The 17,297-nt window shown below is 50.7% G+C and overlaps 1 protein-coding gene across 3 annotated transcripts in view; it reads left to right on the top strand.

The window, feature by feature from the left end:
- The window catches only part of TAB1 (TGF-beta activated kinase 1 (MAP3K7) binding protein 1), a 34,239-nt gene that overhangs the window by 11,461 nt on the left and 5,481 nt on the right, over window positions 1-17,297 (top strand). For 2 of the 3 annotated variants that reach the window (XM_072843902.1, XM_072843901.1), the window contains 8 exons: window positions 2,099-2,267; window positions 4,383-4,519; window positions 4,840-4,993; window positions 11,223-11,309; window positions 11,696-11,834; window positions 12,753-12,866; window positions 13,438-13,549; window positions 15,726-15,870. In XM_072843902.1, the coding sequence (XP_072700003.1) occupies window positions 2,235-2,267; window positions 4,383-4,519; window positions 4,840-4,993; window positions 11,223-11,309; window positions 11,696-11,834; window positions 12,753-12,866; window positions 13,438-13,549; window positions 15,726-15,870 (921 nt within the window). In that variant the 5' untranslated portion in view covers window positions 2,099-2,234. The remainder of the gene's footprint in view (window positions 1-2,098; window positions 2,268-4,382; window positions 4,520-4,839; window positions 4,994-11,222; window positions 11,310-11,695; window positions 11,835-12,752; window positions 12,867-13,437; window positions 13,550-15,725; window positions 15,871-17,297) is intronic. The other variant, XM_072843900.1, reaches the window with a different exon arrangement.

The raw sequence follows: 17,297 nt of genomic DNA, 5'->3' as shown, positions 1-17,297 counted from the left end.
TTTCTGCACGGTGGCTCCAGCACCTAGAATAATGCCAGCCTTTTGTAAATGCCCAGTAATTCTTATTGAATACATGTTTGTATTAATTGAACATACTGTAATTGCATAATGTCATGTGGGTTCAAAAGACTTAATTATATTCACATTTATATTAAGAGAGATATTTATATTGCTTTCAAATGAGACAGGTCAAGATTACAGCTAGAAACAATTTGTGTCACTGTGGAGCAGTGTTTCTTTTGTTGTATGTAGCTTGACCTAAATGCCTGGTGTCCTCAGAAGCTGAGCAGAATTTCAGCTCTTGTTGCTGTTTCTTTTCTACGGCTAGATTTCGGTGACATCTTCTTCAAAGGCTACTAGTAGACATGAGTGTTTTTTTGTTGTTGTTTTTTAAGATTTTAGTTATTTATTCATGAGAGACAGGAGAAAGAGAGGCGGAGATACAGGCATAGGGAGAAGCAGGCATGATGTGGTACTCGATCATGGGAGCCTGATGTGGAACTTGATCCCGGGTCTCCAGGATCATGCCCTGGGCCAAAGGCAGGTGCTAAACCGCTAAGCCACCCAGGGATCCCCAGACATGAGTGGTTTTTCAGCGATTGTGGTGACATAATGTGAATAAATCCTTTAAAGACATAAGTAAATTTAAAGATATGCCATGTTGATGGATTGCAAGTTTTGGAATGGTGAAGATGTCACATCTCATTGATCTGTAAACAATTCCAGTCAAAATCCCAGCAAGATTTTTTTTTTTTGCAAGATTTTCTTGTAGATATAGACAAGCTGATTTTGAAATTTATATAGAAGGCAAAGGATCTAGGATCGCTGAAATAATTTTCAGAAAGAATGCAGCTAGAGGCAACCCACTACACGATTGTAAAATATAGATTATAAGTAAAATATAGATTTGATAATAGAGTTTAAAAACAGATTTATAAAGCTGTGGTAATCAAGAGCATGGACTTGGCAGAAAGATAGACACATGGATCTATGGAACAGAGTAGAGTCCAGAGATAGACTCACATAAATCCAGCTACTTAATTTTTTTAAAGAGGTGAAGAGATAATTTAATGGAGAAAAGACAGTCTTTTCAACAAATGGTGTTGGAACAATTTGATATCCCTTTGTGAAACAAAACTCAAAAAGTTAGACCTAAACTTCTGCCTTATAACAGAGATTAACCCCAAATGGATCACAGGTCTAAATGTAAAACTGTGAAACTCTGAGAAGAAAAACCTAGAAGGTCTCTGTGGCTGGTGCCAGGCAGACAATTAATAGACAGAACACTGAAAGCATATACCGTGAGAGAAAAAGCTGATAAAATGGATTTCAGCAAGATTAGAAACTCTTGCCCTGCAAAAGATACTAATAAGCAAACGAAATGACAAGCTACAAGGACACCTGAGTGGCTTAGTCAGTTAAGCGTCTGACTCTTGGTTTCAGCTTAGGTCACGATCTCATGGGTTGTGGGATCCAGCCACATTGGGCTCCCCACTCAATAGGGAGTCTGCTTGAAAGATTCTCTCCCTCTGCACCTCCCGTCACTCGTTCTCTCTAAGTAAATAAATAAATCTTAAAAAAAAAAAAAGAAATTACAAGGTACAGACTGGGCAAAATATTTGCAAATCACATGTCCAACAAAGGACTTTATCCAAAAAACATAAAGAACTCTCAGAACTCAACAAGTGAGAAAACAAACAACCCAACTGAGAAATGGACATAGGAAAAAAAAAAAGTAGGTATAAGACTTAAAACACACTTAACCAAAGATGTGGGGATAGCAAATAGGCACAAGAAAAGATGCTTGACACCGTTATTAGCCATGAGAGAAATGCTGATCAAAGCCACAACAAGACAGCTCTACACACTTCTTGAAGTGTCTCCATTTAAAAAAGAAGACCATGAGGTGGTGAGGATGTAGAGCCTCTGGAACTCTTGTGCATTATTGTTGGGAATGGAAATAGTACAGCACTTTGGGAAAGTTTGGCAGTGTCTTAGAAAACTAAATAACAATCTCATCCCTACTCTAGAGATGTGAAAAGTTATGTTCACACAAAAACCTGCCCATGACTTTATACTGGCTCTCTTTTATTTCCAGAAACTGGAAACAGCCCAGATGCCCTTCAGTGGATGAGAGGATGGGCCTCTGCATCCATCCCATGGAAAACTCTGCGTGAAGGGACAGATTTGCTGCCCATGGCACCTTGGCAGGGGGGTGGTATTATCTCTGAGGCATGGTGCTGAGTGAGAGGAGCCCTTCCCAAAAGGTTGTGCCCTTGAAGACCTGGAGCATACGTAGTGATGGGTGCCAAGGGCTGGGGAAGGGAACGGGGGTCAATGCTCAATGGGACAGAGTTTCTGTTTTACAAGATGGGGAAAGAGCTATGGGGAGGATAGTGGTGCTGGCTACACAACACTGAATATTTAATACCACTGAACTGTATGCTTAAAACAGTTAAGATGGTGAATTGTGTTATGTGTGTTTCATCACAATAAAAAGAAAAAAGTGGTGTACTGCCTAATTTCACTTAAGATATTGTTTTTTAAAAATAAATTTAATTATTTATTTGAGAGAGAGAGAACATGAGCAAGTGGAGTGGGAGAGGGAGAAGCAGACTCCCCATTGAGTAGGAAGCCAGACTTGGGGCTCAATCCCAGGAGTTTGGGATCATGACCTGAGCCGAAGGCAGACACTTAACCAACTGAGCCACCCAGATGCCCCTATTTAAGACATTCTTGAAAAGACAACATGATGATTTGAGTACAAGTTGGCTTGCCAGAGATTAGGGGAGGGTGTGGCTACAAAAGGGTGACACAAGGGTCTGTTTTGAGATGATGGGGCTGTTCCAGATTTTGGGGCGGCAATCACACAAAATGCCTCTTAAAATTCATAGACTGGCATGCCAAAAAAAGTCCATTTTACTATATGTTAATTTAAAAATAAAAATAAACTCCCACACCCTGCAGAAGTTGCTGCAGGGTGCAAAGCACAGAACTAACGTGCTAGAATAAATGCAGCATGAAAGCAATTAAAAAAAAAGTCATAAAGTCAGTCACTGTCAGTATGTAAATAAACAGAACATGAAAGAAGCTTTGCCACAAAAGCTATCTGATTGCAAAAGCCTGCTAACGTGGTTTTCACAGGCTTTTTTGAAGACGGTTACTGCTACCTTGCAAGCAATGGCACACAGTATCCATGCCTGTTAATATGTCAGTACAGCGTCCCATCCAAACTAGCCTTCTTGCAGTTGACCTTTGAGTCTCCCAGTTGTTTCGGTTTGCTGTAGTTCAATCTGGTGATCCTGGAAATGCTCCTGTGAACTGGGCATGGTGCTCAGGTAGGGGCTGGGTGTGGGGAGGCTTTCAGTGAGAAGCTATAGATTGTACCTGGGCCTTGTGTCTGGGCCTCAAAAAATGCACATGCTCAGAGTGTACTCCAAGGAGATATAGGCAGTTCTGAATCTGTGTTTGGGCTGGGCCTGGACAGCCGTGTGTGCGCATGTGTAAGGTTCTAAGCTCCATGGTGATGATACTGAACAGTCTGGTTTGAGATCCATGAGGTAGAATGGCAGTCAGAATCAGGCAGGCAGGAATGAGGGAGCCAGCTATAGTGGGAGTGCATGAGAAGGCTGTCAGCCAAGCCCCGGTTGGGGTGGCATGGTCTTCCTAAAGAAAGACTTCCTGGAGGTGGTGACTGTGAGCCAGAGTCCCAAAGGGCATGGAGAATTGCCAGACAGGATAAGGAGTTTTTTTTTATGCGGAGGGAGAGAGTGGGGTGCTGTGGTCTTGGTGGAGAAGCAGGTAGGAGAGGACACCAGAGCAGAGCAGAGGCCCCAGAGGCATGGAGCATGAATGAGGCTAGCTTGCAAAGGCAGTTTCTCCAGGTGCCATTGGGCCATTGGATCAGTCACCTGGGAGGAGCTGCCTGCATTGCTGCTAACCTGGGCCCCACCAGGATCAGTGGTTCTGGGGCCTGGGCCTGGAGATCGCCAGTTATAACTAGTACCTGAGGGATTGGAGTCAGAGCCACAGCAGGAAGAGGTGGGGAGCCCCCAAAGAGCTTTCTACCAAGAGTTTGCCTCATCTGTGTGTCTCACTCCTGTTTTGTAACATAGCTCACGCTTGGAAACCACTGCTGAGCCTTGAATTTGGGAGCTCTGCGCTTCTCTAGATTTCCTGGAGGAAAACATTGTGAACTACCCATAAAAAATACGCAGACCCTTCTGTAGGTGCTCATTCATACAAGCATAGTTTTCCAGAAGGAGGTGGAACCCGCTGCACGGGCTCTGGGGCTGCTACATTTTGTTGGGGAAGGAGGAGTTGAGGTGGGGTCTGTCCTGGGGAAGATGGTGAACTTCTTGGTTTCCTGGTGTCCTCCTCAGGAGCAGCAGCCGAGCTGGACAGATGACCTCCCTCTCTGCCACCTCTCTGGGGTTGGGTCAGCTTCCAACCGCTGCTACTCTGCTGACGGCAAGGGCACTGAGAGCCACCCCCCAGAGGACAGCTGGCTCAAGTTCAGGTGAGCATGCTGGCGCAGTTTGTGGGCAAGACCAAGTAATGGTTTTGCACTTGTCTCTAATGGGGCTCGTCCGAGGGAGGTGGCATCCCCTGCTGTCCTTTGCATACCTGGACCTCAGTCTAACTGAGGGCCTGCTACAGTGGGGGCGGGGAATGTCCCAGAAGGCCACATCCAAGTGGAATGATGGTCAAAGTGGGAGGATCCAGGTGGACACCTGAAGCCACCGCTGCTGTATCTGGTCTCCCCCAATTGGTGTCACTCTTCTGTGAGCCCCTGGTCTCAAGCCACCCTCCTTCTCCCCCTCCGTCTCTCTCTGTCAGGAGTGAGAACAACTGCTTCCTGTATGGAGTCTTTAATGGCTATGATGGCAACCGAGTGACCAGCTTCGTGGCCCAGCGGCTGTCTGCGGAGCTCCTGCTGGGCCAGCTCAGTGCCGAGCATGCTGAGGCAGATGTGCGGCGTGTGCTGCTGCAGGTAGCAGGGCTCGGGCTGGTTGACCGGGACCCCCGTGAGTCGGGTGCCCCAGGAGCTCAGCCCTATGACTGTAAAGTGCACGGTTAGCCAGGGTTGGTTTGAAAATGCTGCGGGCTCCTTCTTCTGCAGAGGAACCCGCCCTGGGAGCCTCTCCCAGTGGCAGGGTGTAAAGACAGTCTTGGCCATGGGGCCTGGAGTTTAAAGGGGCAAGTGCCCCTGCCTGTGAGGCAGGTTAGGAGCCATTTGCTGCCCTGTAACTTAAGGAGCAAGGATTTTTATTTTATTTTATTTTATTTTATTTTATTTTATTTTATTTTATTTTATTTATTTTTTTAATTTATTTTTTTAATTTATTATTTTATTTTATTTTATTTTATTTTATTTTATTTTAATGTAAAGATTTTATTTTATTTTCTTAAAGTAATCTCCAAATCCAGTATGGGGCATGGGGCTCAAACTTAGAACCCCTAGATCAGGAGCCACATGCCCTTCTGACTGAACCAGTCAGCCGCTCCAAGGCACAAGGGTTGTTTTTTTTTTTAAGATTTTATTTATTTATTCATGGGAGTCACAGAGAGAGAGGCAGAGACACAGGCAGCGGGAGAAGCAGGCTCCCTATGGGGAGCCCAATGGGGGACTCAATCCCAGGACCCCAGGATCACAACCTGAGCCAAAGGCAGGCACTCAACCACTGAGCCAGCCAAGTGCCCTTGGAGCAAGGATTTTATTTTATTTTATTTTTATTTTTATTTTTTTTTTTTTTGGAGCAAGGATTTTAAAAGTCCGTTGTGGCATTCGACAGTGCTAGAGGCTTGTGGTCAAAGTGAAAGTTCTGTTGATGCTGTGTTGGAGAGCCCAGTGCTGTGTGATATGGGCAGTGAAATGAGATTGTGGATCTGAGGATCTGAGTCATTGGTGTCAGGAGGCATTGTTGGGGGTGGATTGTACTTAGAAAGACTGCCACCCCCACAGAGGTGTTCTAGGCGGGTGTAGCAGACAGTAAGCCAGTAAAAGTACCACACTTGTAATAGTGAAGTGGGTGGTGCCCATTGATGGAGGAAGCAGCCCTATGAGTTCAGCCTGCCAGCAGCTAAGAGGTTTGTCCCCTCACAGAACCAAAGAATGGCCCTTGGTTTGGGAGCATAATTTGCAATTCAAAACAATGCCTTTTGTAAGGGCTGCTGGAGCTGAATGCCCCCGCAGGATGCCCAGGCCCTTGTGGCCCTAACTTCCCCAAGACCTCCCCCAAGACTGGAAGGGATAGGGGACTCTAGGGAACCATTAGGCCAGGGAGTAAGGAGTATGGAAGTGGTGACCAAGAAAGGCTGGAACTGTGGAGCTGAGGATTGATTGCCAGCGCTGGTTGGAGCTGGTGGAATAGAGGGCTGTGGTTGAGAGCCCCAAGTGGGTGGTGACTGGGATTCAGGCCAGGAAATCCACCCTGAGGTTAAAGCCGCCTCTGGTGCGGTACTGCTGCTCCTGTGTGCTCAAATGCGGGTAACCCTCATCTCCTTGGTGCCCATCAAATTGGAACACCCCAGATGGATCAGCCTTGAATGTGAAAATCCTCCCACTGCCATTGGCCTGACCTCACCGCTAGCCTGTGAGCAACTGCCCATGAGTCAGTAAAAATATGGACAAGAGCCTTGTCTTGGGCAGCAGTGCACTGCCCAGCCGTTGGTATTGCTGCAAGCTCACAAGCTGAGCTGACCCCACCTTGCCACGTTTGGTGGGGGCACTGCCATCCATGAAGGGTACAGACTCCCTTTTCCTTGTCAGCTCCTATCAGCGGCTGTCCCAGCTTGCTGGAGGCTCGGGCAGTGGGGCTTTGTCACCAGATCTCTGGGGCTCGTGCGCAGGGGGCTGAGGAGCTTGGAAAGCTATATCCTGCTGCAGTTTAGAAAGACCTGCTCTGGTGGACTTGGCTGTTCTTGAAGGTACCCTGTCCACTAGAGCAAATTGGGCTTCGTGGCTGTGTTGAGCCACCATTGGGAGCCATCCCTTATCTATGATATGATTAGGAATGTGAGTATGGCAGCTCCACTATGTGAGGGCCTTTGTTTCTCACAGAGCCCATTAAGGAGCCAGAATATGATGTTCTAAGGGGCTTTGAAGTGGGTGGCTGGGGAGTGCAGCCCTCTGGCCTGAAAGCCCTCAGGCAGCCAGGAGGATCTCCAGGACCCTCAGTGGCTGGTGCCTCTACCTGGGAGAAGGAGCCAAGGGGAACAAAGGAGAGGGCTTGATGAGTTGACTTTTGTGCCAGCTAGCTGTAAAGCTCACTGTTGAGCTTCTCCCCAACAAAATGTGGAGGCGTTGCGTGTGACTGCAGAGAATGGTAGATAAGTGTGGTACGTGTTACCTCAAAAGTGTGAAGGGACCTAAGGAGTGGCAGGATTGCTGTAGCATGGTGGGAGGCCCAGTAGTTCACAGTTGGTGTTTAACCTCAACCGGAATTTCCCGGCCTTTAGAGGATCAATTAAGGCTCAGAAATTAAACACTTGTGGCAGGCCCTAGAATTTTATGTAGGGCAATAGCCCAACCTCTGTGTTGCAGGTGGATCACATCCAATGGAAGTTGAGCGCCTTCTATATCCTGCCTGTTACACCCTGTAATTTAAAGGTGCCGCTTGCTGATGTTTGGAGGGGTTCCCAGGAGGCGTTAACAAGAGCCATAAAATGTCTCTTTTATGCGTCCCAATGGGTAATTAGAGGAGTATTTGGGTGATTGTCCCTTGGAGGAGGAACAGGCTCCAGGGGACTGCCGGGGCAGGGGCCTGGGCAGCTGCTCCTCTCAGAGGTCAGAGTACAGGAACCAGATTCTGCTGCCAGGGCTGGGGCATGCCAGGAGGTGATGACATCCACAGCACCTGAGCAGAGGCCTCTAACTTGTGTCCTGGCTGTCATTAGGGGTCCCTGATCTCTGGAGCTGCCCATACAGAAGGCCTGTGGGTTACCTCGAGAGAGAGAGAGAGAGAGGGAGGGAGGTTGCAGGCCACCCCTCAGTTGGGTTCCTGGCTGTTGGGGGTGGTGAGGCCCCCTTTAGTGGCAAGCGAGATTTGGACTTTAGGAAAAAAAAGAATTCTCTTTTTCATGTCTAGCTGCAGCATTGATACCATCTAATGCCCGTTTTACTGTATCCGACTTACCTGTAAATTGTAATGACATGGCATTATATTGTGGCGGGGCACAGCCTCTAAGGACTCCTAAGATTCTGGCCCCAAGGGAGCTTCCTCTGGTTTGGACGTGGTCAGGGAGTGCAGAAGTGTAATAACACTGAGCAAAATGACCTACCCACTGCACCATCTCAGTTTCTACCTAAGACAAGATGTGCTTCATCTAGGGTCATCCACCTATTCAGTGGGCCTGCACTGTAATTTTGATGAAGCGATGGGCCTAGCGCCTAGCCGTAAAAATCTGAGTCAGGCGAGGCAGAGCATCTTCCTCCTTAGCTCCGGCTCTGGAGGCTTTTGGGGAGCTCTTCTTCAGAACCCACCGCCTTTTTTATTTTGTCTGACTCCTGCCTTTATGGCTTGACACATTTGGGAGCCCCCTTGCTGTGGTGACAAGTCCGGGGATCCGCTAGGGTGTCTCTAATAAAATGGGTCCTCAGCACCTTGGATGTTTCATTTTGTTTTTTAACAAATTAATTAACTTTAGAGTCTTTGGCCAGGCCAGCCAACTAACACATCTCAGCCGCTGCGAACAACAGTTCAGAACCAGTTCAAAGTCCCGTAAGAGTCAGCACCCTTCTCCCCACTTTGGACAAATTTTTCTAGAAAACCTTGCATTGCCAGCATGGTATAGTCACTTGTTTCCATTTCTGGTTCACGCTGGTCATCGTCGGGCATTTTGGTACGATGGATAGTAGGGAGTGGAGGTTTTCTCTTTCCTGACTCATGCCGCTGCCTCCTGCCCTAGGATGTCCGAGGAATCGGATCCACCTCCACCAGCGCAGCGTTGACCAGTGTATTTGGGAAAGCTCCCCAGTCCTGACAAGGTGGCAGCAGCAGGTTGGCATGTTACACCACTGCACTCCTAAGGCCTGAGCCATTTCAGTAGGGCTCTTACAAGAGTCCCCTCCTCTGGGCACCCAGGAGGAGCTGGTACCATGTGCTCAAGGACTCTGCTTTTAGTGAGGATTCATAGTGCTGTACCACACCAGGGCTGGGACTCCCAGGATCCCATGGGGTTGGAGACAATTTGCAAGAGTAGGGAGCGCAGCAGCAAAGGAGGTGCCGGCCCAGGCTGCGTTGACACCTCTGGTGGCATTGCCTCTGTCCGAGCTCAGCACCCACCCCGACCACCAGCACAGTAGCCCCAGCAGCCAGCTTCCCTTCCCGGCACCAAACTAGGGGAGCTCTCCTTGGCTCCCAGGGCCTTACAGCCTGTGCCCCTGGTGGGAAAGAGGTAGAGCCCTATGTTCTTGTTAGCGCCCTGTGGTTCAACCTTCACGTACGATGATAACCAGTCACTTCTAGACAGGACACCCAGTGGGGTCTCATTTGGAGACTGATGGGAAACACATCCACCTCAGAATGGGGCCTGCTGGTTGGTCTCTGCTGGGGAGTGTGACCTTTTACAGCACTAACAATTTAGGGTGGGCACTTGTGGCAACACCCAGCAGCAGTGCCAGGCAACACCACAGACTGGCAGCAAGCAGCCGTTCCTTCCCGGAGAACCTGATCAGTCTGGGAGAGGAAGGTAGCAAGCTCTTCACAGCAACAAGGCACCATATAGGAGGACAAACTGCTCCCACAATCCCATCCTTGTCACCAGTTATGCTGATATAGGTATATTGAATTAGGATTACATATATGCCGACCTGATATTATGGGGTTGGCAGGAAGCTCCCTCAGCATCCAGCCTCCACCCACCCCTCACCCCCCGCCCCCCGCCCCGGGGATGTGAGACCCACAGGACTGTTCTGATTGAAGGTACAGTCTCAGGACACCCCCACAGGAAGCAGTGTCACGGATTTTTTATTCCCAGATCCCAGAAGCAAGAGGACGCCATGGAGCTGGGGGGTGGGGAAGGACACATCTCCACCCCAAGTCAAGAGCCAATTGGAGGAGATAAAGAGCAGGGTAGCAAGCACCTATTACTTACAAGGTGGTTGGGGTGGAGGTCGCTACTTTTCATAGCCTTAACTCCAAGTGGTTATCTTAGAAGGTGCCCCACAAACTGCGAAGCCAGAATTTGCAGTGGGTCTGCTGAGCTCAGGCCCTTACCTGTGTCCAGACTCTGGTTATGAGCAGGGTAGTCCCACTGTCGGTCATCTTGGCAGCAGCTCAAAGACAAAGTTGTTTTTCTCATCACACAGGGACTCCCCACGTCCCCAGACTCCAGGCCCAGGCATCCGGCTTGCAGTCCTTCCCCACAACTGGCATGGTGGGCTCTGGAGGAGATCCTCCTGGGGAGAGGGCAACAGGGGTGTGGTGGGAGGGGGCCAACCTCTGGTAGAAGCAGGGTAATTTCGGATGATCCCTTGTCTCCTCACTTAGGGTTTGCTGGTACTCGCTGGCCAGTTCTGCTTTCTGCTTGCTGTTGTCCTGGAGGTTTTCCTGGCATCTCTTTTTGGAAGCACGTCCAGAGGCACTTAGTTTTAGATGAGAAGGATGGAGTCCTAATCCTCAAAAACAGTGTTCCTGGCTGTTTTCCAGCCTCAGCACCTGGGCCAGAAGGCCTCCGTGGCCTCAGAGCCCTGCGCCATTGATGCTCGGCTGGTCCCCCTCCCTCCCACAGCCCCTAAAAGGCAGCAGGGTGACTGGCATCAGGGGACTGGCAGGATGTAGTGACAATACAAGGTGTCACTGCCCTAGGCTCATGCTGAGCTGGGTGCTGGGTACGCAGGGTAGATTATCTCAGTGCCCTCCGCCCAGAGCATTGCTTATCTCCTTCATGGATAAGTTGGAGACTGCCGGGCAGGCAAGTGGCGGAGCTGGGATTCACCGCAGGCAGCCTGATTCCAAGCCTTGCTCGGAACCTCTCTGTGGGCTCCTGCCCCACTGGTGTCTGCAGTGTTTCCTGGAAGGCTCCAGCCCCATGGGGCAGATGTCTCAGTCCAGCATTGCTCTATAGGAGCCACAGTCCTTGCAGTGCCTGTCATGTGATGACCTGCAATTCCTACAGAATTTGTCACTATTAATAGACATTTCAGTATCCGGTGACAGTGGTATTTTGAACCAGCCTTTCCCCTGACACACACCCTTCCCTGTCCTGTATGCCTCCAGGCCTTCGATGTGGTGGAGAGGAGCTTCCTGGAGTCCATTGATGACGCATTGGCCGAGAAGGCAAGCCTCCAGTCTCAGCTGCCAGAGGTAATCTCCCTAGCCATTGACATGACTGGGCCAGAGCAGCAGGAGTTAGGGGGACAGTGTGTTTGCAGGGGCCTCTCCTGGGGACCTTCCCTGCCCACTGTGGGCAGCTCCACTCAGGCTCAGTGTTGGGTGGGCAGATCAGTCCTCCACCTGGACCTGTCCATAGCCTCATCACCCACCCGCCCACATCAGCCACCAGCAATTCCAGAACCGACAGGACAAGTAAGGTCATGTCTGTCTCTCCTGCAAGAGGCCTGCCCTGGAGCTGCAGTGCGGCTCCATCCTGGCCAGGCCCTCGGATCCTTGCCCTTTAAGGGAGGGGACAGCTAGCGGGAGATGGTCTCCGAGGACTCAGCCCACTCTGACCCCCTGATGATGGCCTGTAGGGTGTCCCTCAGCACCAGCTGCCTCCTCAGTATCAGAAGATCCTCGAAAGACTCAAGGCTCTGGAGAGGGAGATTTCGGGAGGAGCCATGGCTGTCGTGGCGGTCCTTCTCAGCAACAAGCTCTACGTCGCCAATGTCGGTGAGCCAGCTACCTGTCCCCGTGCGGGGAGTGCTGGGCGAGAGAAGGTCTGTGCGTTCTTTGGGCATTCTGCTTCTCAAATGCGTTAGCCCTCTAGCCCCTGTCTTCTGAGGCCATAGGGTACGTTTCCCTGTTTCTGCACAGGAATGCTCTGCTCCTGGCATGGGGAATTGGGAGGTACCAGCTAGGAGGCAGGCTTTACTTCCCACTCTCTGCCCCATCTGGCTATGAGCAACTTGCATCCCCTCTCTAGGTCACCTCCATGGCTTCCTCTTCTGGAAGAAGTTTCTGAACTGTGGAAGACCCACTCAGCATCCCACGAAGGGCGGCAAGATGGGCTGGCTGAGGGACCATAGGGATCTTTGGATTTGTGGGCAGAGAAGAGGCCGTCTGGGAACCCAAGAAGGCTGTACCCACTGGGTACAGATTACTGCAGGAGTGGTGTAGAGACCCCACTGATAATGTCCTCCTTAAGATTTCATTATGGACAGAATTCAGAAATGTAAAAAGATAAGGGGAACAGCAGGGAGTGACTGCCTGTGTGCCCAGCCCCCAGCCCCAACAATCACCTCCTTGAGACCAGTCTCATTTCCTCTGTGGCCCTCTGTCCCCACAAACCCCAGACATCATGTCCTTTTATCATTTTGTAAATATTTCAGTATGTCTCCCTGGAGAAGAGGTCTCTTGCTAAAATCATAATTATCCTGGGATGACACTGGAAAAGTTTAACCTAATTCCTTAGTATCATTAGCACGCCCTGACTGGTGACTCACCCCAGTGGTCTAAGCCTATTATCTTTGCTCGTTTTCAAGGATTTCCACGCGTGAGATGCCTGCCTCTTCTCTCTCTCTCTCTGCTCAACATGCCCTGTTCCTCCTTGTACCCAGAGCTTGCTCAGCTGCTCAAATTCTCCTGCAGGTACAAATCGTGCCCTGTTATGCAAATCCACGGTGGACGGCCTGCAGGTGACACAGCTGAACGTGGACCACACCACGGAGAATGAGGACGAGCTCTTCCGCCTCTCTCAGCTGGGTACGTCTGAGTGGGGCCGACCCCCACAGCTCACTCTGTTCTCTTCTGGTAGCCGTGAAGGGAGAGGCATGAAGTGCTCGGGCTGTGACCTTGGGCTTGGGACCAGCCTTCCTGGGGTTGGATCCCAGCTCTGCCCCTTACTAGCAGGTGATGTTCAGAATTTCAGAAGGTTTTTGTGCCTCAGTTTCCCCATCTGTGTAACAAGGATTGTAGCAGCGCTTACCTTGTGAGGATTAAGAGTCCATGTGTCTAAAGTGTTTCCAAGAGTACCGAGTATGCACTAGGTCCCGTGATTGGTGGAGACTAGGAGGCCAGCAAGATCCCGGTTGCAGCCACCACGGCCTAGCCTCCCTGCCCAGGGCCTCTGGGTGTGGTGGGCGTTCTGATGGGGCTGGCCACAGGGCACCGGGGAGCTTTGGGTGAGCCACTCCAGAGGGCACCCTGCTGTGACTTCATCCTCTGTTCCCTGGGTCCTCATTGCCTTACTTTGGGGACTGTGTCTGTATGCCCTTCCTTTTGTTCTTCATGATGAAAAGGACCTGGGATTGTCCTGTTGTTCTCCCTCTGGCAGGTTTGGATGCAGGAAAGATCAAGCAGGTGGGAATCATCTGTGGGCAGGAGAGCACCAGGCGCATAGGGGATTACAAGGTCAAGTATGGCTACACAGACATCGACCTACTGAGGTAGGTGGCCAGCCCAGCTGCCGCGTGCGTAAGGCCAGAGGGCCTGGACAGAAGCAGATTTGGGGCTCTCGGGACAAAAGGTGCAATTGAGGTAGTTGAGAGCCCAAGAAGACTTTTCTTCCTCCTAGAGAGGTTGGTGTGTGGTCCTAGATCCAACAGGCCAGGAAGTGGGGTTCCATAGAGCTGGGCTGGCAAGGGGTCAGGTTGGGGATCTGAGTCAGAGCCAGGGACAGCAACCAGTGCCTGGGGCCCAATGGGAGTGTCCAGGGTTGGCATGAGCCACCTGGTATGAATGGGGACGGACGACAGGCCTCCTGGTCAGTGCTGTGCATGCCCGGCTCAGGGCAGAGGTCCAAGATGAAGTAGATGCTGCCCTCCGTGGACCCTTCCCTTTTGGCTGCCACCCAGCGCTGGCAGCAGCAGATGGGCAGTGGTGGTGATCGTGGGCCGTCATTGTAACGAGCCAGTGCCCAGCTCTTTACACACCATCTTACTCAACCCTCACTCAGACCCCGTGAGGGAGGTCCTGTTGTTGCCCGGAAGGTATGTTCACATGAAGAAACAGATGTGGCGACATCAGGGAGCCTGCCTGGTCACAGGGCTAGCGGGGGCTGAGGCAGGACTTGAACCTGGATGCAGGTTCATCCTGAATCCAGAGCAACATCCCAACATTGACTGGGAAGATAGACATGTGTCTGTGGTGTGTGTATGTATGTGTGTGGGTTGGTGTGTGTTTGTGTGTGGTATGCAGGGGTGTGGTTTGGGGGTGTATGCAGTGTGTAGATGTGTGTCGGGGGGTATGTGTGTAGGAGTGTGGTATGTGTGGGAGTGTGGTGTGTTTGTGTGTGGTATGTGTGTGGTATGCAGGGGTGTGGTTTGGGGGTATAGGTGGTGTGTATATGTGTGTGTGTGTGGTATGTGTGTGGGAGTATGGTATGTGTGGGGTTGTGTGTGGGGGGTGTAGTTGGGGGTTGTGGTTTGGTTTCTGGGGTGTGGGGGGGGAGGGTATGGTGTCAGGGTGTGTGGTTGAGGGGCTGTGGCGTGGGAAGGAAGGGAGGGTGTGTGGGGTTGTGGTTTGGGTCTCTGGGGTGTGTGTGTGTTGGGGGAGGTGTGTGTGGCCTGTCACAGCATTTAATGTCACAACCAGAGCCGTGAGGGACTCATACCAAAGACGCCAGCGTCAGAGCCAGACTCGTCATAGCCTAGAAAGCATGAGTTACAACTTGTTCTCCCGAGATTTAAACAATTGAGTTTGGAAATTTTCGTCTCTAATTTGTGGGGTTCTGTTTGCTTAATTGGAAAGTACGTTTGTGGCTTAAAACAATTCAAGTAGCACCAAGGATGTACGGTGAAAAGTAAGTTTCCCTCCCACCTGAGCCCGGACTCCCTCCCAGACGCTGCTGGTCCTGCTCGCTTGTGTCCTGCCCCAGAGCCCCTGTGCACGTGGATGTGGGGGTGTGTTTCTAAGACACCCGCAGGCGCTGGCGTACTGTCTCCCAGCACCTCCCTTGTTTCCTGATGGGTGCTGCCCTCCCCTGCTGTGCAACACTGGGTGGGTTGGCAGCGGCACTCTCCATAACAGCTGCCCAGGTCCCAGAGCTGGGCTGTGGCCACGCTCCCCAGCCCCCTACTCATGGGCTGCCCGGATGTTCCAAGCTTTGCTCTGCCATGTGCCATTGCCAGGAACATCTTAGACTCGCCTCCGTGTGTGTGCACACGTACTGGAGCTCTGTGACATCTTCTCGCTCTGCTGGCGCCTCAGTAAAGGGTCCCTGTGCACCCGGGGTGCGCGTGGAGTCTGAGTTGGCGTGGATACTTGTTTTGGAGGAGCGCGGGAGAAGTGGGCTTTTAAAAGTGATCCCTACTCACCCTCTTGCTGTCCCGACTGTCACCGCATAGGCTCTGTGGACAGGAGCTGAGGACTGGGGCCAGGATGGGGCACCCGATGTCCACTGCCCTGACCCCAGCTGCCCCCTGGCTCTCCTGGGCCTCAGCTTTACGTTAGGCCCACCCTCAGAAGACAGTTCTGTTTTTCTTGTTTTCTCTTTCCTCTATTTCTTTTCCTCTTATTAGATGTGCATTTAACTTTACATCCTGGGCAGATTCTTGCCCTTAGCAGAAGAAATGTCCCCTGGCGCCCTCCCAACCATGGCTCTCCCTCACTTTCTGCCTATAGCGCCGCCAAGTCGAAGCCGATTATCGCAGAGCCCGAAATCCATGGTGCACAGCCCCTGGACGGGGTGACTGGCTTCCTGGTGCTGATGTCGGAGGGGCTCTACAAGGCTCTGGAGGCAGCCCACGGGCCTGGCCAGGCCAACCAGGTGAGCTGGGCCCTGGCACAGCACAGCCAGCCAGCCCTCCTCGGCTCCACGGTCCTCAGGGACCCAGAGCCCTGGTTCTCAAAGGCCATCTCCAGACAACTTCTCAGTCTTCAAAGCTGGGAGAAGAAAAAACCCAGTGCTCTAAGAACACCCATCCCCCCCCAAAGCTGTGCTTGTTCGGGGCTTGAAGCAGGGTCAGTCTTGGGGGCCTGAGCAAAGCCTGAGGGGAAGAGGGGGAGAAGGAAGTGAATTTGCATGGGCACATGGTTCTGGAATATCCGAGAAGGGCCCTGGGCTGAGAAAGAACACCCAGAGCCTATAGCCTGAGCCTCAGGCTCCCTCCGCCACCTTCCCCTCCCTCCCCTTCCCTCCTAGCTGCCCTCACTTAAACAGCTTGCTCCTTGTCTCTGATGCCAGGTGATAACGTCTACCTTTTTGGGATTGTGGTGAGGGCTAGGTGTGATAAGCTTAGGTCCCCAGCCAGTGGGAGCCGCTTATTTTTCCTATTCTTGGAGCACACATGTCAGACTAATTGTCACTAACGTGTGGCTTCGAGACAGTCACCTCCAGGATGAATTTTTTTTTTAAGATTTCATTTATTTATTCATGAGAGACACAGAGAGAGAGGCAGAGACACAGGCAGAGGGAGAAGCAGGCTCCATGCAGGGAGCCCGATGTGGGACTTGATTCCGGGACTCCAGGATCACGCCCTGGGCAGAAAGAGGTGCCAAAAATTCACATTGTGTTTCTCCTTCCATTTATGCTTCCTATAGGACAGCAACCTTTTCTGCTTTCTTCTTTTTAATTAAAAATGATGAGGAAAGTGTCTCATGTGCCTGTCTCCTGATAACCCGTGTCTCAGCATTTTTCACATATTTTATCTTATCGTTCCTGTCAGTAGCCTTGTGACACAGGTGGCGGGGGCTCACTGTCACTATGAGTGAGGGAACTTGGCACTCTCAGAGTTGAGAGGTCTCGCCTGAGGTGACATCTGGTCAGTAACAGAGCTGAGCCCACCCCAGGTGGGGCTTGGGTCATTTCCTGTGACCTGCCCCGGCCCTCCTACCTCCAAGAGACTCTGGCCAGCCATCACGTTTGTGTTTGTTTGTGAACTTATTCTTGGTGTGATTTCTTTTCTTTTCTTTTCTTTTTTCTTTTTTCTTTTCTTTTCTTTTCTTTTCTTTTCTTTTCTTTTCTTTTCTTTTCTTTTCTTTCTTTTCTTTCTTTTCTTTTCTTTTTTCTTTTTTCTTTTCTTTCTTTTCTTTTCTTTTTTTGTCTTTTCTTTTGTCTTTTCTTTCTTTTCTTTCTCTTTGCCATAGAATTATCCAGTGGCTTTTCCTTGGTCCTAGAATGAACTAGATAGTGGACTTCTCTGAGGGCCTGTCTTCATTCTGTTTTCCCAATTTCTAACAAAAAGTTTGCTCCAG

This window comes from Canis lupus, chromosome 11 (assembly GCF_048164855.1).
Source record: "Canis lupus baileyi chromosome 11, mCanLup2.hap1, whole genome shotgun sequence".
Classification (NCBI taxonomy): domain Eukaryota; kingdom Metazoa; phylum Chordata; class Mammalia; order Carnivora; family Canidae; genus Canis; species Canis lupus.
Note: the sequence above shows the minus strand (reverse complement) of the source record. Positions and strands in the feature narration are given on the sequence as shown.